The sequence below is a fragment of the Passer domesticus genome, chromosome Z, assembly GCF_036417665.1.
Source record: "Passer domesticus isolate bPasDom1 chromosome Z, bPasDom1.hap1, whole genome shotgun sequence".
Lineage (NCBI taxonomy): Eukaryota > Metazoa > Chordata > Aves > Passeriformes > Passeridae > Passer > Passer domesticus.
In genome coordinates, this window is record NC_087512.1 from 62,674,734 (window position 1) to 62,693,641 (window position 18,908).

The 18,908-nt window shown below is 38.6% G+C and overlaps 1 protein-coding gene across 1 annotated transcript; it reads left to right on the top strand.

The window, feature by feature from the left end:
- The first annotated feature begins 77 nt into the window (after nucleotides 1-77).
- On the top strand, nucleotides 78-18,616 carry ABHD17B (abhydrolase domain containing 17B, depalmitoylase). The gene is made up of 4 exons (XM_064403753.1): nucleotides 78-259; nucleotides 5,873-6,347; nucleotides 16,479-16,658; nucleotides 17,109-18,616. The coding sequence occupies exons 2-4, from the start codon at nucleotides 5,881-5,883 to the stop codon at nucleotides 17,326-17,328; spliced, it is 867 nt and encodes a 288-aa protein (XP_064259823.1). The 5' UTR covers nucleotides 78-259; nucleotides 5,873-5,880; the 3' UTR covers nucleotides 17,329-18,616.
- Nucleotides 18,617-18,908: the final 292 nt, after the last annotated feature.

Consider the following 18,908-nt stretch of genomic DNA (forward strand, 5'->3'; position numbering starts at 1 on the left):
TGGGCGGTGCCGCCGCGGCTGCGCCCCCATTGGCGCTGCGGCCCGTACGGCCCCGCCCCGGCCGCCCCCGCGCCGGTGCAGTCTGCGGGCGAGGCGAGGCCGGGCGGGCGCTGCTCCGGAGGCTGCGCGGGGCGGGATCGGCGCTGCCAGGGCCGCGCGTTCTCCGGCCGGGGCCGGGCGCTGACGGCCGCCTCCCGCCGCGCCCTTACTCAGCACAGCTGGCGCCCCCAGACCCCGCCGACCCGAGCGCCAGGTGCAGGTAGGGGCCGTCCTCCCCCGGCGTCGCGGGGATGGACCGTGTGCGGGTGATCCGCTGCCGCGGTGTGTGGGCGAGTTGTTTCCTCCTCGCGGGTCCGTCCGTGTCTCTTGCCCCGCTCGGACCCGCGGCCCGTCCGCGCCGCCTGGCGCAGGCGTGTGGCGGCCCCCGGGGCGAGCGGGAAGGCCCGCGGCAGCCGCCGCGTTTCCTCAGAGAGGCTTCGGTCTGCGGCACGAACCGGGCGGGGAGCTGCCGGCCCCGCCAGCCCCCTGGCCGCGTCCCTGTGTCGCTGGGCTCGGCGGTCTCTGGGAGTGTCGCCTGCCCCGCGGTGCCCGGGTGATGTGGGCGAGCTGTCCGGTGCTCCCGTCTCCGTGGTTTTGCCCTGGGCTCCTTTGTTGGAAACGGGCGCACTGACTTGTGACACGCGTGTTAAAGTCTGGCTTTTCGCGGCTCCAAACAGTGCCTTTGAGACGCTGCTGAGGGCTTCGGCGAAACCCTTTTCAGATGCGGACACCGGCGGAGGCAATTTAGTTCCCGCCAGCCTGGTTAAATTTATTCCTTTAGCTTCTGCTGTTGAGGGTGGGAGTGACGCTGGCCTCAACATTACTCCCAGGTATTATATAAAAATTTAAAGTATTTGGTCAGTAATTAACTAGGAAAGTTCATGGCTGCGGAAATCAGGGTAGAAGCACCTGAACGCCGAGCGGTGCTAGGGCGGAGCTCCGTGTCGGTGGCCGGCCGGCCTGCGCTGGGACGCCGGGCAGCGCCGGGGCAGAGTCTTGCTTGGAGCATGTAAGGCATTATGTAATCGGCTTAATCCCGCATTTGTCTATCGGGAACCTTTAGAGGTTTCGTTTGTTCTTCGGTTGATAAAGAATGTGTGGAGTTTTCAGTTAAATTTTCCTGTTAATGTTTCCTTTCTTTTTTCAGCTATGCCGTTAGATTTTGACGGTGATTCAGTGACCAGCAGAGGATAACTAATGTCGCTATATAAGAGTTAAAATAGCTAGAATTTGTAAGACTAGAAGGGGTGTTTATTTGTTTAGAATCAAATTAACCAAAGTAAAAGTTTGGATTTCATCAGGCGTCTCTGTTTTCATGTAGCCTACTTTGTCCTTTGAAAACTATCTTAAATATTTACTTCACAGTATTTCTTAATATAGCTTTTTCATAATTGAATGTACTTCCTTTGTGTTGTTTTCTGGACTTACTGCATATTCTTTCTTAATATTCTCTTAATCCTTTTCTGCGGTACTTAATCAGACACTAATGATTTCTTTTTCTCTGAACATTTTGTTGCTTTAACTGTTGGGCTAGTTAAAGGATGTTCATATCATTCTGTTCCGTTTTTAATATTACACAGGTGTTGAAATAATTATTGGCACTTCAGTAGTGGGTTGAACTCAAGTTCTCATTGTATTGTGCTCAATGAAAGTGAGAGGAAAAATGCTTTAGAATTTCTTGTTTCAGCAGTAGATAATGAAAAGTAAAGATGAAAAAAACCTCTAATCAAACAACAAACCCACAAACAAAATACACACAAATAGCAACCAAAAAAAAAACCCCAACAATTTTAATATCTTGCCCGTTATGATTTGAACAACACTTAAACCAGCAACTGTATTTATGCGTTTGGCTTTGTTCTTGTGAATAGTTCCCATGAAATAGACAATTTAATTTAAATAAACAATTAGAATAATTTATATTTAATGTGGATATGAGATTTCTAGATAAGTATTTGCAAGGTTGGGCTGGTTTTGAGAGTAATACATAGTGAAGTATTCAAAGATGTGAATAATAGGTTCCACTGTCTTGTTATTATGTACAGAGATAGGGGGACCGGAATAATTACTTATGTGAAAAAATTACATTTGTGTTATCCTAGGAAGCACAAGATAAATCCTTGAGGTGTTCTTTAAGATTAAATAGACGTTTTCCGCCTTCTGTCAGCCTTTATGAAAAGGCTAATTGCCACAGAATGAATTTAAATCACTGCCTGTGGGCAGTTTTACATTTGTAATTTTATATGTTAGGTCTTTATTCATGAGAGTTAAAGAGATAAAATTGATAAAATGTTCTTGCTTTCCTTATAAAAGCTATCCCAGAAGGGGTAAGTAGTATGGTTTGGATCTGTTTTGTTTCTTAGCCTCTACTGCTGCAATAGAAGAGTTTTCTGCTATTTCTTCCACAGAATTTTTATACTTAATTACTATGAAAAATGCAGTATAATTTTAAAGGGGATGTATGTTTCTTTATTGTATTCTTTTTGTTGTTAGCGTGTTTTACCAGCTGTAGGAATTGTGTTTGTGGAACAGCACCGGCATTTTTATTACTACTGAAATGTCAAGTAGAAGGTGAGATGGTTGTATTGTTGGGATGTGTTGATCTCAGAATCTGATGGTGCTGTAATGAGCGCAAAGATTTACATCATACATACTCAGAAGGTGTTAGACTGTACCTCAGGTATTCACAACATATCTTAGTCAAATGAGTCCCATTAAAGTTACTCATGTGTACTTGTGGAACCATGTGCTTAAAGTAATCTAGTCAGAGGTGGTTTTGCCTCAGCTTCGCTAAGAATCCAGATAGACACACATCCAGCTTATTCACACTCTCATGTGAACACAATCCGTCACAGTAAAAGACAAACCAGTTCCAGTATAATAGAAACATTGTTTGCATTTAGTTGGAGCTATTCTCCTGTAGAAGTTCAATAGGTGTTTTGTATTGAATTGGTTCAGTTAGTGACCTGCTGGTTGTCTTGGGTCTTCTGAGTGAAGAAAGTAGCATGTGTTTGTTTTAAAGAAAAGAGTTATTATTAGCCATTATTTAGTTAGAGAATAACTCTAGAATCAGAATTTTTTTTCAGTAGGCAAATTTTCCATTGGATTAAAAGATCAATACATAAAGCCTGCATTAGTCTAGCACAAGGGAGGAATAATACTTCATCTGCTGTCTTCAGCATGTCATTTGCTATATCTGGCAGCCCATTTTTAGCACATTTAAGCTGTCTTGGGGGACAGTACCACCACATCAGCTAATTCCCTGTGGTTTACTGCAGTACTGCCCTGTATGTGAATCATGCAGGCCAGTTTCCAGTCTTCTGAAATTACTTTGGTAAATAGCAAATATTTTCTGAGTGAGATCATATTTGTAGTGTTGCAGGGCTGTTTATACTTACAAGTAATGTAAACTCCTGTTCTAATTCTTTCTGACAAGTGGATTTGGAAGAAATAAGAAATTCTGTAGTTCTCATTATATGCTGATATAGAGTGCAATGTGCTGTTCCTGGGCAAAACAAACTATTTAGATCTTACTTTTGGAGGTACAAGTTCTTTTAAATTTTTCACAAAAAAATAATAATCACCCCCTTAGAATAAGGTATAATATCTAACTTCACCTTCAGCATTTCTGTAAAGATAGGAAAACTCACTCGGAGCAGATCCATTTAATAGTTTCTGATAGAAATAGAAGTGATTTTGAGTACTCTGTCATAAGTACTTGGGAAAAAGCATGTTGAGACTGGACTGTGAAAATTAACTCATTAAGTAGAGGTGAAAGAAGTTGCTTCTTTGATGCTCATAATTACAAGAGAAGTGAAGAAGGAACAAATACACACCGCCACCCCCAAAACAATAGGATTTTTACTTTGCATAAGACAATCTAAACCTTTTGCTAATAGTTAAATTTTCTCCATAGACTCCTTCCACTTATCCTGACTTGTGGATATAACTGAAATTTAATGTTCATGTAAACTCATCTGACAGGATGAGTTATTCCAAATTTGAGTGACTAATTGTGCTGAAACACAATATTATTGTTACTTCAGCTGGTAGGAATATGGTCTTTTATCCAGGATCTTCTTTAAGAGCCTATCTACCTTCTTATGGGAGCTGATCAGTACTTCCTGCCATATCCTCTAAATTGGAAGTGTTGATCTCCCATGTCTAAGCTTGTGTGGTTACCCTCTGTTTTGAAGAAAACTAGAGACATGGGGTGAAAAACCTTAGCTGTGGCAGCTTCTTTTTTTGTGGTTTTCCACGAATGCTCGTATGTTTGGCAGACTGTCTCACTGTGCCTGTTTTTGCTGCTCTAAAAGCATGCTCCATGTAACACTGTTTGCAGTATGCTTTCATACTGTACCACCAGGAAGAGACCATTCACACATCCAAAAATACAGAGAGTTGTTCTGTGATACATGTTAAAGTGTTTTTGCAGCACTGTCCTTGAAGCTTTTGTAAAAATAAATTTACACATGAAAGTTATGTTTCTGTACAAATTTAAGGACAAAATTTGAAATATCTAAATATTGTTAGGTGTCATAGTTAGCAGTAAGATTTTATTGTTGGATGACCCAAATACTTCTGGAACAGCATGGTACTGTAGACAAATGAAATCTGCTTGTTTTGTAGCTTGAGTCAAAGTCAGTATGTGAAACTGTAAATGTTTATGTTCACAGGGAGCCATCGGGAGGTGAACTTGAGACCTGTAGATAGATTTGGTATGAAAAAGTTAAGTTAGAATGAAGTGTCAGATGCCTTAACACAAGGAAAGTAGAGTAAATGCTTATCTTTGGTGTCCTGGTTTCCAGTTAAATTTCATTGCTCTTCTTATCTCTGAGAAAAAATACTGCTGCAACAATGGATTTTCCCCCACTCCCTTCTCACTGCTCTCAATTAAGAGGACACAATAGCTATTTTAAGGGCAGCTGTATCTTTACCTATCTTGCTTTAGGTGTAGGTGTGTTGATTTTTTTTCTCCCCCCCACCACTGTGAAAACCAATGCTTTGAATTGGTGCTATAGATTATATTGTTTTAACAAATATCTGTGGTTTAGTTTGGGATGTCTCTCTTAAAGCACAAAAAACCCCCTAATTGTGTCATTTATACAATCCCAATTCCTGTGGGCAATAGAGCTAAGAGCTGTATTGTTCTTACAGCTAAGAACTTCTTTAAAGGTTTTCAAAACACTTGTGTCAGCAAGTATGAGGAGTGAAGAAAAGTTTATGGCTACATTTTCATGTACCAAAGCTCTAGAATGTTTGCTAATCCAGAAGCATCATCTTGTTTTGTCTTCCAAGCTTTGACCTTCGTGCACCCTTCATACTTCTGATAGTGCTTGCAGGAGCCCATACCTCGTGATTGCAATACACATTCTTGGTATTTAGGAGATGCTGTAGTGATTTTTAGCTGCAAACCTTAGTATGCTGCAACTCTACAACATGTTTTAATTGTTCTTTATCACATATGTATTTGTCAATGGGAAGAAAACTTTTCTTAATGTCTTGAGATGAGGAATTTAATTTCCTCTGAAGAAACTCCAAAATTCATGCTTGTTCTTTCCCTGGGTAATCATGTTTTACTTTTGATATCTGGCAGGGCTTTAGAGTTATCACTCCTCTTTGATAATATACTTATTGTGAAGCAATTAATAATACAAAATTAAATATTACATGGAAATATATGTATATGTATTTAACTCTTTGTTTTGTTAAATGTTCAGAAGTTATGCATTATTTTCTAGAGATGTTATGTTCACTTTTTCTTTTGTAAGTTGCATTTTTTTAATGTCACATTGTACCTGGAAACTGATTCTATTTTCTCTTCCCATTTCAGACTAGAAGATGAATAATCTTTCCTTTAGTGAACTGTGTTGCCTATTCTGTTGTCCACCATGCCCAGGGAAAATTGCCTCTAAGCTGGCATTCTTACCTCCTGATCCCACATACACACTGATGTGTGATGAGAGTGGCAGTCGCTGGACTTTGCATCTCTCAGAGCGAGCAGACTGGCAATATTCTTCTAGAGAAAAAGATGCCATTGAGTGCTTCATGACTAGAACGTGTAAAGGCAACAGGATTGCATGTATGTTCGTGCGTTGCTCGCCTAATGCCAAGTACACTTTGCTCTTCTCACATGGAAATGCTGTTGACTTGGGTCAGATGAGCAGCTTTTATATAGGACTGGGTTCACGGATTAATTGCAACATATTCTCCTATGATTATTCTGGATATGGTGCAAGTTCTGGGAAGCCTACAGAGAAGAATCTCTATGCTGACATTGATGCTGCTTGGGTGGCTCTTAGAACAAGGTAAGATATTAGTTGCTATTTTCCTTTTACAGCATTCTTGTCAAATGGTTTTATTTCACATGCATCAGTAGTTGAAACAGCAATGCTGTGATTTAGAATTAGTGGATTCATATCCAGGCTGACTGGTGGTGCCTGGTGCTGAAGGCATTGTCAGAATTAAGCAGGATCAGTGCCTATTACTTATGGACTAGAAAAATTGAAATGGAATTAAATTTAATAACGATTACAGGATCTTCCTTATTGTCATAGTTTGGAATCTTCTCAGCTGCAAAAATTAAAAAGTTGGGATGAATCTATAATAATTGATACCCCAGTAATTAACCACTGTTGTGATGTAAATGTGAGAAGATGCAGGATGTTTCTTGAGATAATTTGCATCACCTACTTTTTTTTGTATGAAGGGGCAGAGTAAAAGCTGGTGCAGGAGAACTTGGTGAGACTCTTATTTCTGTATGGTGTTGAGATCACCTTTGTTTCAGAATTCTGAGGAGCAGCTACAGCATTTCCAAAGGGAGAAAACATCTTGTTGCTTTATATAGAAAGCTGTCACCACAAAATATAATGTGTGGGAGAGTTTGTAATGGATCTGTGTAAATACGTTATGGTGGGAACAAAAAAAGAGGAATTTGGAGCAGTGGTGTTAACCCAAGTGGAATAAAATGGACAAGAAAAAATGCTAAGGAAAGATGTTATTTCAGCAATTTCTGTGTTCTAAGCCTCTGGTTTTGTGGGACATAAAATAGCAAGATGAAAGACTGTGAATGCATTCACTAATATAGGTGAGAATCCTGGAGAATCCTGCACCAAATAAGTGCAGCTTCTCTGAGAACAATTTTCGCCGTAATTTTTTTCCATTTAGCTCAATAGTCTTCTTATGTTACAAATACCCAGACTATAAAAACTATTTTAAAAATAGTATTCAATCATAACTGCTCATCAGAAAAATCTCAGAACACTTGTATATTTTACACCAAAAAGGTATAAAAATCTGAAGTGTTGTTATGGCTCAGTCATTTCAACTTGAGCATCCTGTTTAATAATTATAGTATCAGGAATATGACTTAGCGTAAGGCCGTGTGGGCTTTAAATCCTGGATCCTCGTAATTGTCACAGTGAGTTGAGAACTTCATCAATGTAGTATTAATGGGCAGATTACCCCTCTTCAGTGCTTTAAATGCACATTTAGTCTTGCACTCCTTTTACATTACAACAACAGTATGATATTTCTTTTCAAAGAAGCATATGTTATCCATGTATTAAATAGGGGAAAAGCGTATTATCATAAACTTCATTCAGCCACAGGGGACAGGTTTTTGGCATCAGCTATTCAAAAGACATGCATATTAGGTTGCTAGATTGGATTTTGGTGTTTATTTTTATTACAGTGGAAAGTTGAGATATGGCTGTTCCATAAGCCAAGAGCTGCTTTAGGTGCACTGTTGACTATGGTTTGTAGCTGGTAGGTGATCTGGACATTAGCTACTCAGTGAAATACCCAGTAACATTTACCAAAAACGTGATGTGGTTTGTGAACAATTTGGAAGACAGTGTGAACTATTTAAATGTAACAGGAAATGGAAGAGAACTAGATGGTGAAACATAATACTTCATGTCCTTTTACAGGCTCTGTTTTATAAACTAATTTGTAATTATTGTTTCTTCTTCCTCATAATGAATGTCTGAATATAAAATCTGCAAGGAAATGTGATTGCAATTTGAATTCTCACCACTATTCTTAAGCAATGAAGTGTACTTTCTCTAAACAAATAAGATTGTTCATAATTTATAGGACACAGGCTAATGGCTTTAAACTGAATGAGGGTAGATTGAGATTAGATATAAGAAATAAATTATTTTCTGTGAGGGTGCTAAAGCTCTGGAACAGGTTGCCCGGAGAAGTTGCCATGAGAAGAACTGGCTGTCCAGAGAAAATGTGGGCAACTTCCCCTTCCCAAGAAGTGTTCAAGGCCAGGTTGAACGGAACTTTCAGCAGATTAGTCTAGTGGAAAATATCCCTGCCCGTGGCAGGGATGGTGGAATTACAGGGTCTTTAAAGGTCCCTTACCCAAACTATTCTGTGACTGTAATGTCCCATATAGGTGTTCTCATTCGTCAGCAGACATTGTTGGGGAGACCTCTAAATATATCTTATAAAATATATTTATATCTTCAAGATATAAATATATTTTATTTATATAAGATTCAAGAATGACCTCACCTCAATCCCTTTTTGTCTGCCTTTTTTTAATTATTATTTCATCTCCTGCAGAAATTAGGTAGTTGTGTATAAAGTTTACATTGGTCTGTCCAACTTGTGAATTTTACACATATGAACTGAATTTGGTCTATTGCTGAAAAAGAGGCTGGCATTACCAGTTACATCTGTACAGAAAGCTGTATTTAGAACAGCTTTCCAATTGACTGACCTGGTCTCAACCTTGTATCTGAATGCTGGATGTATCAGGGGGAAGTTCTGCACTTAACTCTGGATATACTGGACCAGTTTGGTTATCCAGCTGTGGTATTCTTTTGAGCCCTGAGACAATGCTCAGCTGTATTAAAATACTCAATGTATATCTGGACCAGATTGGAGCCTTTGAGCATTTGCTGCAGCTTTGATTCCCTTTCATAGCATAGATTGTTCAGTCTGTTTCTCATTGGTACCATCTTTAACATTTATAACTAATTCTGCAAAAACAAAGTGGTTGAATGGATTGTTTGCAGGATAAATGTGAGTATAGCTGTAACTCCTTGGAAGTTCTTGTTGATGAGATAAGAAAGGGATCCGAGAGTTTTAAACTCTGCCTCGCAGTTTGTGACATGATGAAGAAAAGGAGGGAGACGTTACCTTCAGAGATTGATCGCAGCCGTAGCTCGCTGCACTCCCTGTTCTGAAAAATTAAATCTCAGAACCCAGCACTAAAAGGTGTTTCTGGGGTAATTGAAGTGCTTATGCAGACTTAATTCTATAGTCAACAAAACCGCTTGTGGTAAAAACTTGCTAGTCTTTAGTTAAGATACTAGTGATAAAACTTAAGATACGAATCTTAAGTTTTATGTCTTGGGAAGGCAATCCACTTACCTTCAAATCAGCACAGCTGTCCAGTGGGGACTGGACACCTGGGGTGAAATAATCTGGAACTTGTACTGGGTGTGGTGATGAGATTTTGCTGTGAATATTAATATTCATGAAAGTGAATACATAAAACTAGTTTGGGAGCCTATCAGAACAGGTAAACAGCAGATGTAGATGCTGAATTGTGTCCCTATTATTTATCTCCTTTGAAGATGTTAATAGGAAGCAGTAACTACCTATGTGGATGATGGCCATGAAAGAAGGTGGTGTGATTCACTGCCTTCATCAATTTTGGAAAAGTTGTACATTGTTGCATATTCATGTGCATGGGACTATATAAAAGCTGCAAGTAAGGACATTCTTTTTCCAGCTGTCATAACTACCAAGTGTTGAAATGCCAGGAGTAATTTTGGGATACGCCTATTTTCTGCTGTTCTGGTCTCTGAAGGCCTTTGATGACACCCTAGCAAGGGTGGAAAGGTTTATCCAGCCCCAGGCAAATGCAGGGCAAGTGGCACTCATTCAGAAACCTCTGAAGATGTGCCAGAGTTGCCTCATGACCAGATTTACCTGTAGGAAGCAAAACAGCCCCTTCATTGTTGCTTGTCATGGACTGCATAATAATTGGAAAATTGAAGGGTAAATCTCACCATCGGATGATGTCAAAGCGGACAGAATGTCCATAAATTAAACAGCCAGGTATAGGAATAATACTGAGTCTCTTCAGATGCTGGCCAAAAGTGTTCATTTGACAATTCACAAACTACTTTTTTTTTTTTTTTTTTCTTTCAGAAATAAAAGTGGGGGAGTTCAGCTAGAAGTTGAGGTACTAGAACTTTGTGTATTTTGGAGTTTTATTTAAATTGAAAGGGAAAGGTAGCTAAATTATTATGGAAAAGAAATCTTGACAATAGAACAACTGTATTGATAGCATTTTAAAGTTTAGAAAAGGCCAAACTATGAGAGAGGCACAGAATATGCAGTTTGTTGATACAATGTGGACAATAGGTTTGCCTCTCATAAAAAAAATAGTTCCTTTTTTTTCTTCCATTGTAAAATATTGTATGCACAAGAAGGGGGATGTGCACATCAGTTGAGGAAGAGCTGTATGCTCCTGAATTTTATTCATGGCCTAAAATATTGAGAGTTACAGGTGTGGATAAGGTTCGTGCCCTACATGTTCTGCAACATGCAGCTGTAATCTCATGTGTTATGTCTGTGATGACAAAAGATTCCAAATGTGCATTGAAAATTCCCTCAGTATGTTCCCCCTTGTTTCATGTGCTCCAAGTGGTGTGTTTAGGCTGTGTTTAGAAACCTGTTTAGCCCAGGTTTCTAAATGTATGTATTGCAATAGCTTTGCAAACTGTAGCTTCTCTAGAGCATCTAGTGTAAGCCTAAAGAGGTACTATGGAAAATGTACTGTTCCAGGCTTGATCTTATTGATACTTTATTTCATTATTGCAAAACTATCAAGTCTTCTAGACTAAGAGCAATAATTCAGAAGTAAATATAAATTACTTTGCCCCCCTTTATGTATGTCCAGATCAAAATGGCAGGTATTTTTTAAGAACCTGACACTGTAGCTTGGTAATTTCTTCTAGTTTTTGTTTCTTAAAGGTAAATGAAGTTAAAAACCAAAAACAAAGGAAAACTAAAGGAACAAAAAAACTCTACCTGCCTTGCCTCTGCCAGGTATGCATTTTGTAGTTTGCTTATTGCACACCATGGTAGTGTGATAAATATCCAGTGATTAAAATAAGGTTAATATCCAGTGTAAGTGATGTACATCTAATTAAACTGTTTAAGGAAGGGTCAGACAGCACTTTGAGCAACTTGATTCAGTGAAATATTACCTCCCTATGGCAAGGGTTTGGACTATATTACATTTCAACCTAAACTGTTCTATGATTCATGAAGAGAAAAAAGAGAAGGGAGGGGCAGAGAAAAGGTGGACCACCAGTAAGATAAGTGTTTAGTAAAGTGCAGAAAAGGTCTTGCTACAAAGACAGAAATATCAAGGAAATGGTGAAAGAGTTTCTGCTAAATCACATGAAAAAGAATATTTCATTACTGTTTAGCAGTTCTTCTCCTTCCAGAAGCTGAAAAGAGTGTTTAGGATTGCTTCTTTTAAGGTGACCATCTGTATCTGGTCAGCATATGTAGGGACACAAAAAAGAATACTGGCTTCATTAATGTTATCTTGGGCCCTGGTTCTGAGCACTGGAACAGTTTTGGACAGTTACAACACCTTATTGGCTTGCTCCTTCCTCACCAAACAGTGACATGCTGTTTCCTGCCTGTCCCTGAGCACAGGCAGCACAAAGGAGCACTAAGGCAATTGCTCCACTACTCCCAGACAAGATTTATTTAGTTCCTTTCATTAACTGTTAAAGCCAAATGAGGGGTAATGCATTGCTGAAGCTGCAAATAGGAAAGTGGTTCTTTTCTGCTCAGCAGTAGCTTAGCTTTGTAGTGACATCAACCTGTGCCTTTAGTGTGGTGATGAGGCAGGAATTCATGAGTGCTTAGACACTCTGTAAGGATGTCAGAAGCTTATGTGAACACAGCTTCTGTGTCAAAACTGCTCTTTAGATTCCATCTCTTTCCAGGCAGGTAGCCTTTATGTGTGTGAACATAAAGGATGAATTGGGTGTTGAAAGGAATTGAAGGCTCAGCTGCTCTGGGAAAGAGAAAGATGTTGCAGTCAGCCTTTAAACTGCAGAAAATATCTATCAAGTTTTGTACCAGATTCTGCCCAGAATATCTGGTCCATGAGGAATAGTGCTTTCTCTGCAAAACCAGCACATTGGTACACCTGTGCATAGCTATTTTTGAGGTTTTCTTCCAAGGTTCTTTTTGGTGATTATGGCTTAAAAAAAATAATCCCCAAACCTAAAACCACCCTTCATTACCTTCACCCCCATGCTGAAGGTCTGTCTATGCTGACACAGGTTATCTAAGATAAGTTGAGTGGACAACAGTGTTTACATTAGTCCTATTATCAATGTAATGAGCTTTCAAAGATAGCAACAGTCTTTACAGCATGTCTTTGACCTCTTGTAACCAGAGGCACTACTTGAAGCATATGGCTCTGTAAGTTTCATATTCCACTTCCTCAGAATTGCCTGTACTTATAAGGTACTGATTAAGAGAACAATGTTACTGTGACTTTTTCTCTTGATCTGACACTCCTCCTTTGGGAGACCAGGTATGGTCATCTGATAATTCGGCACAAAACTTCATGAAGTTTAACAGTCTATGAGTCTGCAAAAGAAGTAAACAAATTTTATGAGTAGGAAACTTAAAAACAGTTACCTTTTAAATAATTTTTCTGTTGTAGATTGTAAAGTGATACTTTTGAGAGATAGCAACAGAGGGACAGTTGGGTTCTTTCTTTTTTCTATTTCAGAAGCCTATTATATTGGGATTGCATGGCCAGGCTTTGGTAGCACAGGGCTACAGGGGTGCTTTCTGTGAGAAGCTGCCAGAGGCTTCCTCCATTTCTGGGAGAGCCAGTCTCTGTCAGCTCCAGAGATGGTTGTGCCACTGGCCAAGGCTTGGCCAATTAGAAATTATATTATCCCAGAGGCATTACCATATTTAAGAAGAGAGAAAAACAAAAATTGCGCAGTTGTAATTTCAGCCAGAAAAGAGTGAAAGGAGAGCATGTGATGGAAACAGCACTGCAGGCACCAGGGTCAGTTGGAAGCAGGGGCAGGAGGTGCTCCAGGCACCAGAGGAGCCCCACACCAGAGTAGGGAAGGGAGGCTGTGACCCCATGGGAGACCTGTGGAGAGAGCAGTGCACGCTGGAGCAGCCTGCCCTTGAAGGACTGTACCCCATGGAAGAGTGACCCACCCTGCAGCAGTTTGAGGGGGACTGCTGCCTGTGGGACAGACTCACATCAGAGAAGTTCATGGAGAACGGCCTCCTGTGAGGGGGATGCCATGGTGAGCTGGGGAAGGACTCCTCCCCCTGAGCAGCAAGAGAAACAACATGTGATGAACTGAGCATAACCCCATTCCCTGTCTCCCTGCACTGCTGGGGTAGGCAGTAGAACTGGGAAGGAGAGGGTGGGGGGAAGGTGTTTTTAAGGTGTGTTTTACTTCTCATTATCCTGCTCTGATTTTGTTAGTAATAAATTCAGTTAATACCTCTACTTCTAGCTGGTTTTGCTCATGATGGCATTTGATGAGCAATCTCTCCCAGTCCTTATCTCAGCGCATGAGCCGTTCATTAAATTTTCTCTCCCCTGTCTAGCCATGGAGCAGAGTGGGAGAGAGCTGCTTTGGTGGGTGCCTGGCACCCAGGCAGGATCCACCCACTAAAGAAAAAGAGAAGACTGGAATGAGCAGATGTAATCTGTTTTCCAAGCTGCTTGGAGTTTGTTATTTGAGAGGCAGGGGTTGATTATTTAGGTTTTCATCTTATTCAAGCCAGAATATTCAGAAGTGTACTTTGAACCACCACTTTGAGTTATTGACTTCTTTAGTGTACAGATTGCAAAACATGTATTTTCTGGTGGGCACTGTGAGGCAATGTATTTGACTGTGATGGAGTAAGGATTTTAATCCAGATATTGTAAATGCTTTTCTTGGCTTATTTTCTTGTAGCTATCATTTATCTGTCTTCAGGCTGAAGGAATTTGATCAAAAAATAGAGGAAAGAATGAGAAAGAGGAGAATATATGTTCTAAAATATAGTTTTTAAGTTGTGCTTTAAATTCCTGTGTAATGGCCCGTATCTTGTAAAACTCAACATCCAAGGAAATGCAAGTGTAGTAATTGGCCAGGTTTATTATTTGAAAAAAGTTCTATCATAATGTGCTGTGCAAATGACATGCCATACTAGTGATGCAATGTATTAATGCAAGTTTTGTTCAGATTATGTTGGAAGGAGAGAAGGTTGTACTGTACTTTTGCAGTGGACAAATGTGATGTGAATTGGGAGATGAATTGTAAAAGGATAGGTGCTATGTTCTCAGGTGTTTCAGAAGAGATGCAGAGATAATGGAGACCTTAGATTGGTCTTTTGTTTCAAAGCTTTAATTTATTTTGTGTTGGAATTTTCAGAAAATCTTGTTAATGCTTTAAATTGCTTTTTCTTTGAGAACTGTTGTGGTATGAAGGGCCTGCTAGTAGTTCCAGGCTGATGATGAAGACTTAGAGTTTTAGAAGTCCTAATTTGATCATGATGTGATTATGACTAGAAACTCTTCTAGGAAACAGTGATTAAGTAGTCATGATGCAGCAAGATTGCTGTGTTAGGCTAATACTTTAAAACCTTTTACATTTCACTTTATCAGAACCCAATTTAAATAAACAGATGAATATTAAATAGACAATGTTAGATGTAAATAGTGGGGTTTATACCAAATTTAACAAGTTATTGGCATGCCTAATGAGTTCTGCTACCGTACGTAACATGTAGGTAATACTACAGTCTTGAAATCTTCCTAGATATGTGTTATTTTATTAACTGTATATTATATATGGATGCAACTTAGAGGACATTTTTTTCTGGCTCATTAAGAAGTACTTGTGGATTTGGGGGAGTTTTGTTGGGTGGTAATTTGAGTGTTTTGGTACACATGAAACACTTTTTTTCCTAATGTTCCTGATTTTTAGTCTCTTAGATTTTACTGATTTTAGTGTTTGGTTACCCATACATTTATTTACTGATGTTTGTAAGATCCTTGTGAATTTCTTTTGTACTTCTGCTCCCCTGACTTTACTGGAGAAATGCAAAATATAGTGATTTGATAACTTCTTTTTGGCTATAGGTGTTAATATAATGTTGACAGAAAATATGCATGCCTTTATTGTAGATGAGGTAACAGGTGCACTTTCATGCGCTTGATTTTCATTCCTTTTAGAGTTAATTTGGCAAAGTCAAACCTACCTCATGCTGTTCCACAGTGACGTGCTCTTACTTAAAAAGTTGAACAAGTTTTTAATAATGCATGAGAACATTTGGTTTGGGTTTTTTGGTTTAGTTTGGGGGCTTTGGACTTTATTTTAAGATGTGATGGGGAGGGGTTTGTTTGGTGTGTTTTGTGGGGTTTTGGGAAGGGTGGTTATTGTTAGTTTTGGGGTTTTTTTGTGTATGGGGTTTTCTTGGGTTTGGTATTAATGCAATGTGGTATCCCTCCCTATTTAAGGTACTTCCTTTCCCAAGTTTAGGTACGCTGCTGCAGTCTGACCTGTGCTAAGAGTGCCTGGTTAGGGGTACAGGGCAGTGGATCAGCAGCTCACATCTTTTGCAGGCACTGTTCTTGGACTCGTTACCATTCTCTTCACAGGCTTTTCCTGTGTAACTTGGGTAGCAATTGCTTTTTGTATTCACACTAATGCTGAAAAATATATTAAAATTACTTGTATGAGTGTTAACTAGATGTTTCTTTTGTTTGCCTCTGTTAATTACATCTTACTAGGAGGAAGGCTTTGACTTCAATTCCGTATTCCGTGTTGGGCTGTCTTGCTTGTGGATTAGATAAGAACAAGTTGATAAAAACAATCTTCTTGGCTATTACATGGAATGATCAATATCATTATACTGATCACTGTCAGGATGGGCCTGCTTTAAGTCTGACTAAATTTATAAACAATGTTACCAGCTTGCAGGTTTTATGAGGTAGCAGAAGAGTAAAGCTGACCAAATTTTTGCAGGCTTGATTATGCTTCATGTGATGATAACCAAAGAGCTATTAAGACTCTAATCAGTTTTCTGTTGTAGGTCCGCTGGAGTTAATAATAAAGACTTTTAACAAGGCACATTGCATTCACAAATCCATGTTTGAAAATTTAAATCATTATTTCAATATCATTCAGGCATAGGGAAAAAATTAGTGAAAATAGAGAGTAAATAAATAATTGTGTGTTTCAGTCAGGAATGTCATAGAACAGACTTGCTTGTTCTTCTACCACCTCCTGTTTCATAGTTGATACCCTTCTGAAAATTTTCATCTTCAGACATGCTTTTTTTTGCCTTGCTCTCTAGGTTGTGTCTGTTTCACTTTATATGCCACTTTTTAAACATTTCTAATTTTCTAGGTATGGAATTCGCCCTGAAAATGTGATTATATATGGCCAGAGTATAGGAACAGTACCATCTGTGGATCTTGCTGCTAGGTATGAAAGTGCTGCTGTGATTCTTCATTCTCCACTGACCTCAGGAATGCGAGTAGCTTTTCCTGACACAAAGAAGACATACTGCTTTGATGCATTCCCAAAGTAAGTTGTAGGATATTTTTTTTATCCAGCATGCATTTTCTCTATAACAGAAGTTTTCAACTAGAGAAGCAAGTAGTCTGACATATTCTCTGAAATTTTTTTCAAAGGTTTAATAAAATAATTGGAGAAAAATTAGTAAAAACATCAAAAAGGAGCATTTGATTTGAAGAAGCTTACAAAACTTTGTAAACATTCTGGGCACTTTGGGCCACTAATTATTTTAGTGGATATCTGTAAAGAAGTAATTTATTTTCCTATACATAAGATGTAAATCCCTAATTTTAAGAAGTAGTTCTATCCAGTGAATTGTTAGTCTGGATAACTGTGAACAAAGTCGTTTGCAATATGTTTCTGTAAAAAAAAAAACAAGTAGATCTTAACTGAAGAAAACTCCTGTCATATTTCAGAACTATGCTGTTGTTTTCATAGATATAATCTTTTTCTTTACAGCATTGACAAAATTTCTAAAATAACATCTCCTGTCTTAATAATCCATGGAACTGAAGATGAAGTAATTGACTTTTCACATGGTCTGGCATTATTTGAGCGTTGCCAGAGACCTGTAGAACCACTGTGGGTAGAAGGAGCGGGCCATAATGATGTGGAACTCTATGGACAGTACCTTGAAAGATTAAAACAGTTTGTGTCACAGGAACTGGTGAACTTGTAACTTTAATTGTGTATTTACATGTTTTTTCATTTCACTGCAGAACTGCACACTTTGATAAATATATAACTTAAAACCTGAATGTTGTGTTTTCAAATCATCTTGGTTGCCTTCATTAAATCTACAGGTAATGATTTGTCAACATAATTAATGAAGGTTTTAATGTCAGCATTATAAACTGGAATTACATGATCCTGCAGTCAGACTTGGCAGTTCATATTTCTTTGTGTGAGTTTTTTTCTCTTAGATGTAAAGAAAAAAATCACAAAGAGTACTGTAAGAAAATTTAATTATATGAAACCAAATGCTGTAAAAGTGTTGCCAAGTGCTTTAGCATATCAAAACCAAGTTTATAAATATTTTTTAAACATCTCAGAGTGTACTGTGACTTACTCTATTGCACAGGTGTAATTAAAAAATTGACTTCTAAACTGTTGTTATGTAAAAATGTAATAGCCATGAAATCTGAACAAATACTAATGTATGTAATGAGAATAAACAGTCACTGGAAATTACTCATGCCTGTTACAGGGAGTGGGGGGCAAAATAGATATATTTTCCCATATTTTGTATTTCTTTTATGCTTAGTTTTCCTTTAGTTATTTTGTACTCATATTGTCTCTTAGCTTTCAGGATAATAACATGTATCCGCTCATGTTCTCAGGAGCCTTAATCTTGCCAAAATTATTCCATAAATTATCATTGTTGTAATGCAAGTATCATTCACGTGATTGCTACTGAGGCCACAAAATACCTCTTTGAAACCACACTTAAAACCTAGAAGACTTTTTGAGCCATGTAGTTTTAAACACTGATTTTTTAGAGCCACAGTGTGTCATTAAGAAGAACCTTGAAGTTTTTCCAACATTGTAATAAGGAGTTTACAACTTAGCAGTTGTCTGGTCAGGCTTAATTTTGGATGTTTAGTGTACAAGCTTTTTTTTTTTGAGTCTTGTATGGAAATTTTACTAATTGGGCCTGTGTGGGGTGGGAGAAGTGACAAGAGAATATTGACTTTTTCTATTAACTCATATTGAAATAAACTTAAGTTGCCTTTCCCTTGAATGCATTTTACATGAATAAAACTATGAAAATTAAACTTAATTATATGTAACCTAATTGGGAACAAAATAATATTCCAAGAATACACACTGTGCTTTTAAGGCCTTACGTAGTTTAATTGTTCTGCTTGTTTTTTGTGATTGAGACTATTGTATACTTTATGTAGCTTTGAGTATTGTGAAAACTTGGATTAAGATGTGTTGATTCCCAGTAAACAATATTCTGCAAACTTGCAGTTCTTCTTTTTTCTTTTTATTCAAAATAATAGCAGCAGTTGCTTGCAGTATCAAAATACTTAGCAACTCCCCATTTATTCAAGGAAATCTGACATCAAAAGCTATAACTCATTGTTCTGAATTGCCAGCACATTTCTTTATCAGCAGCTGCTGTTCTGATCACCCACCTATCCCCATGCCTCACCTTGCTACAATTTGCCATTCAGGACACAGGCTTTCTGCTGCAAAGTTGCTTGTAAACCTTTTTTCTGTAATGAATTCTACTGTTTCCTTCTTTGAAATTAA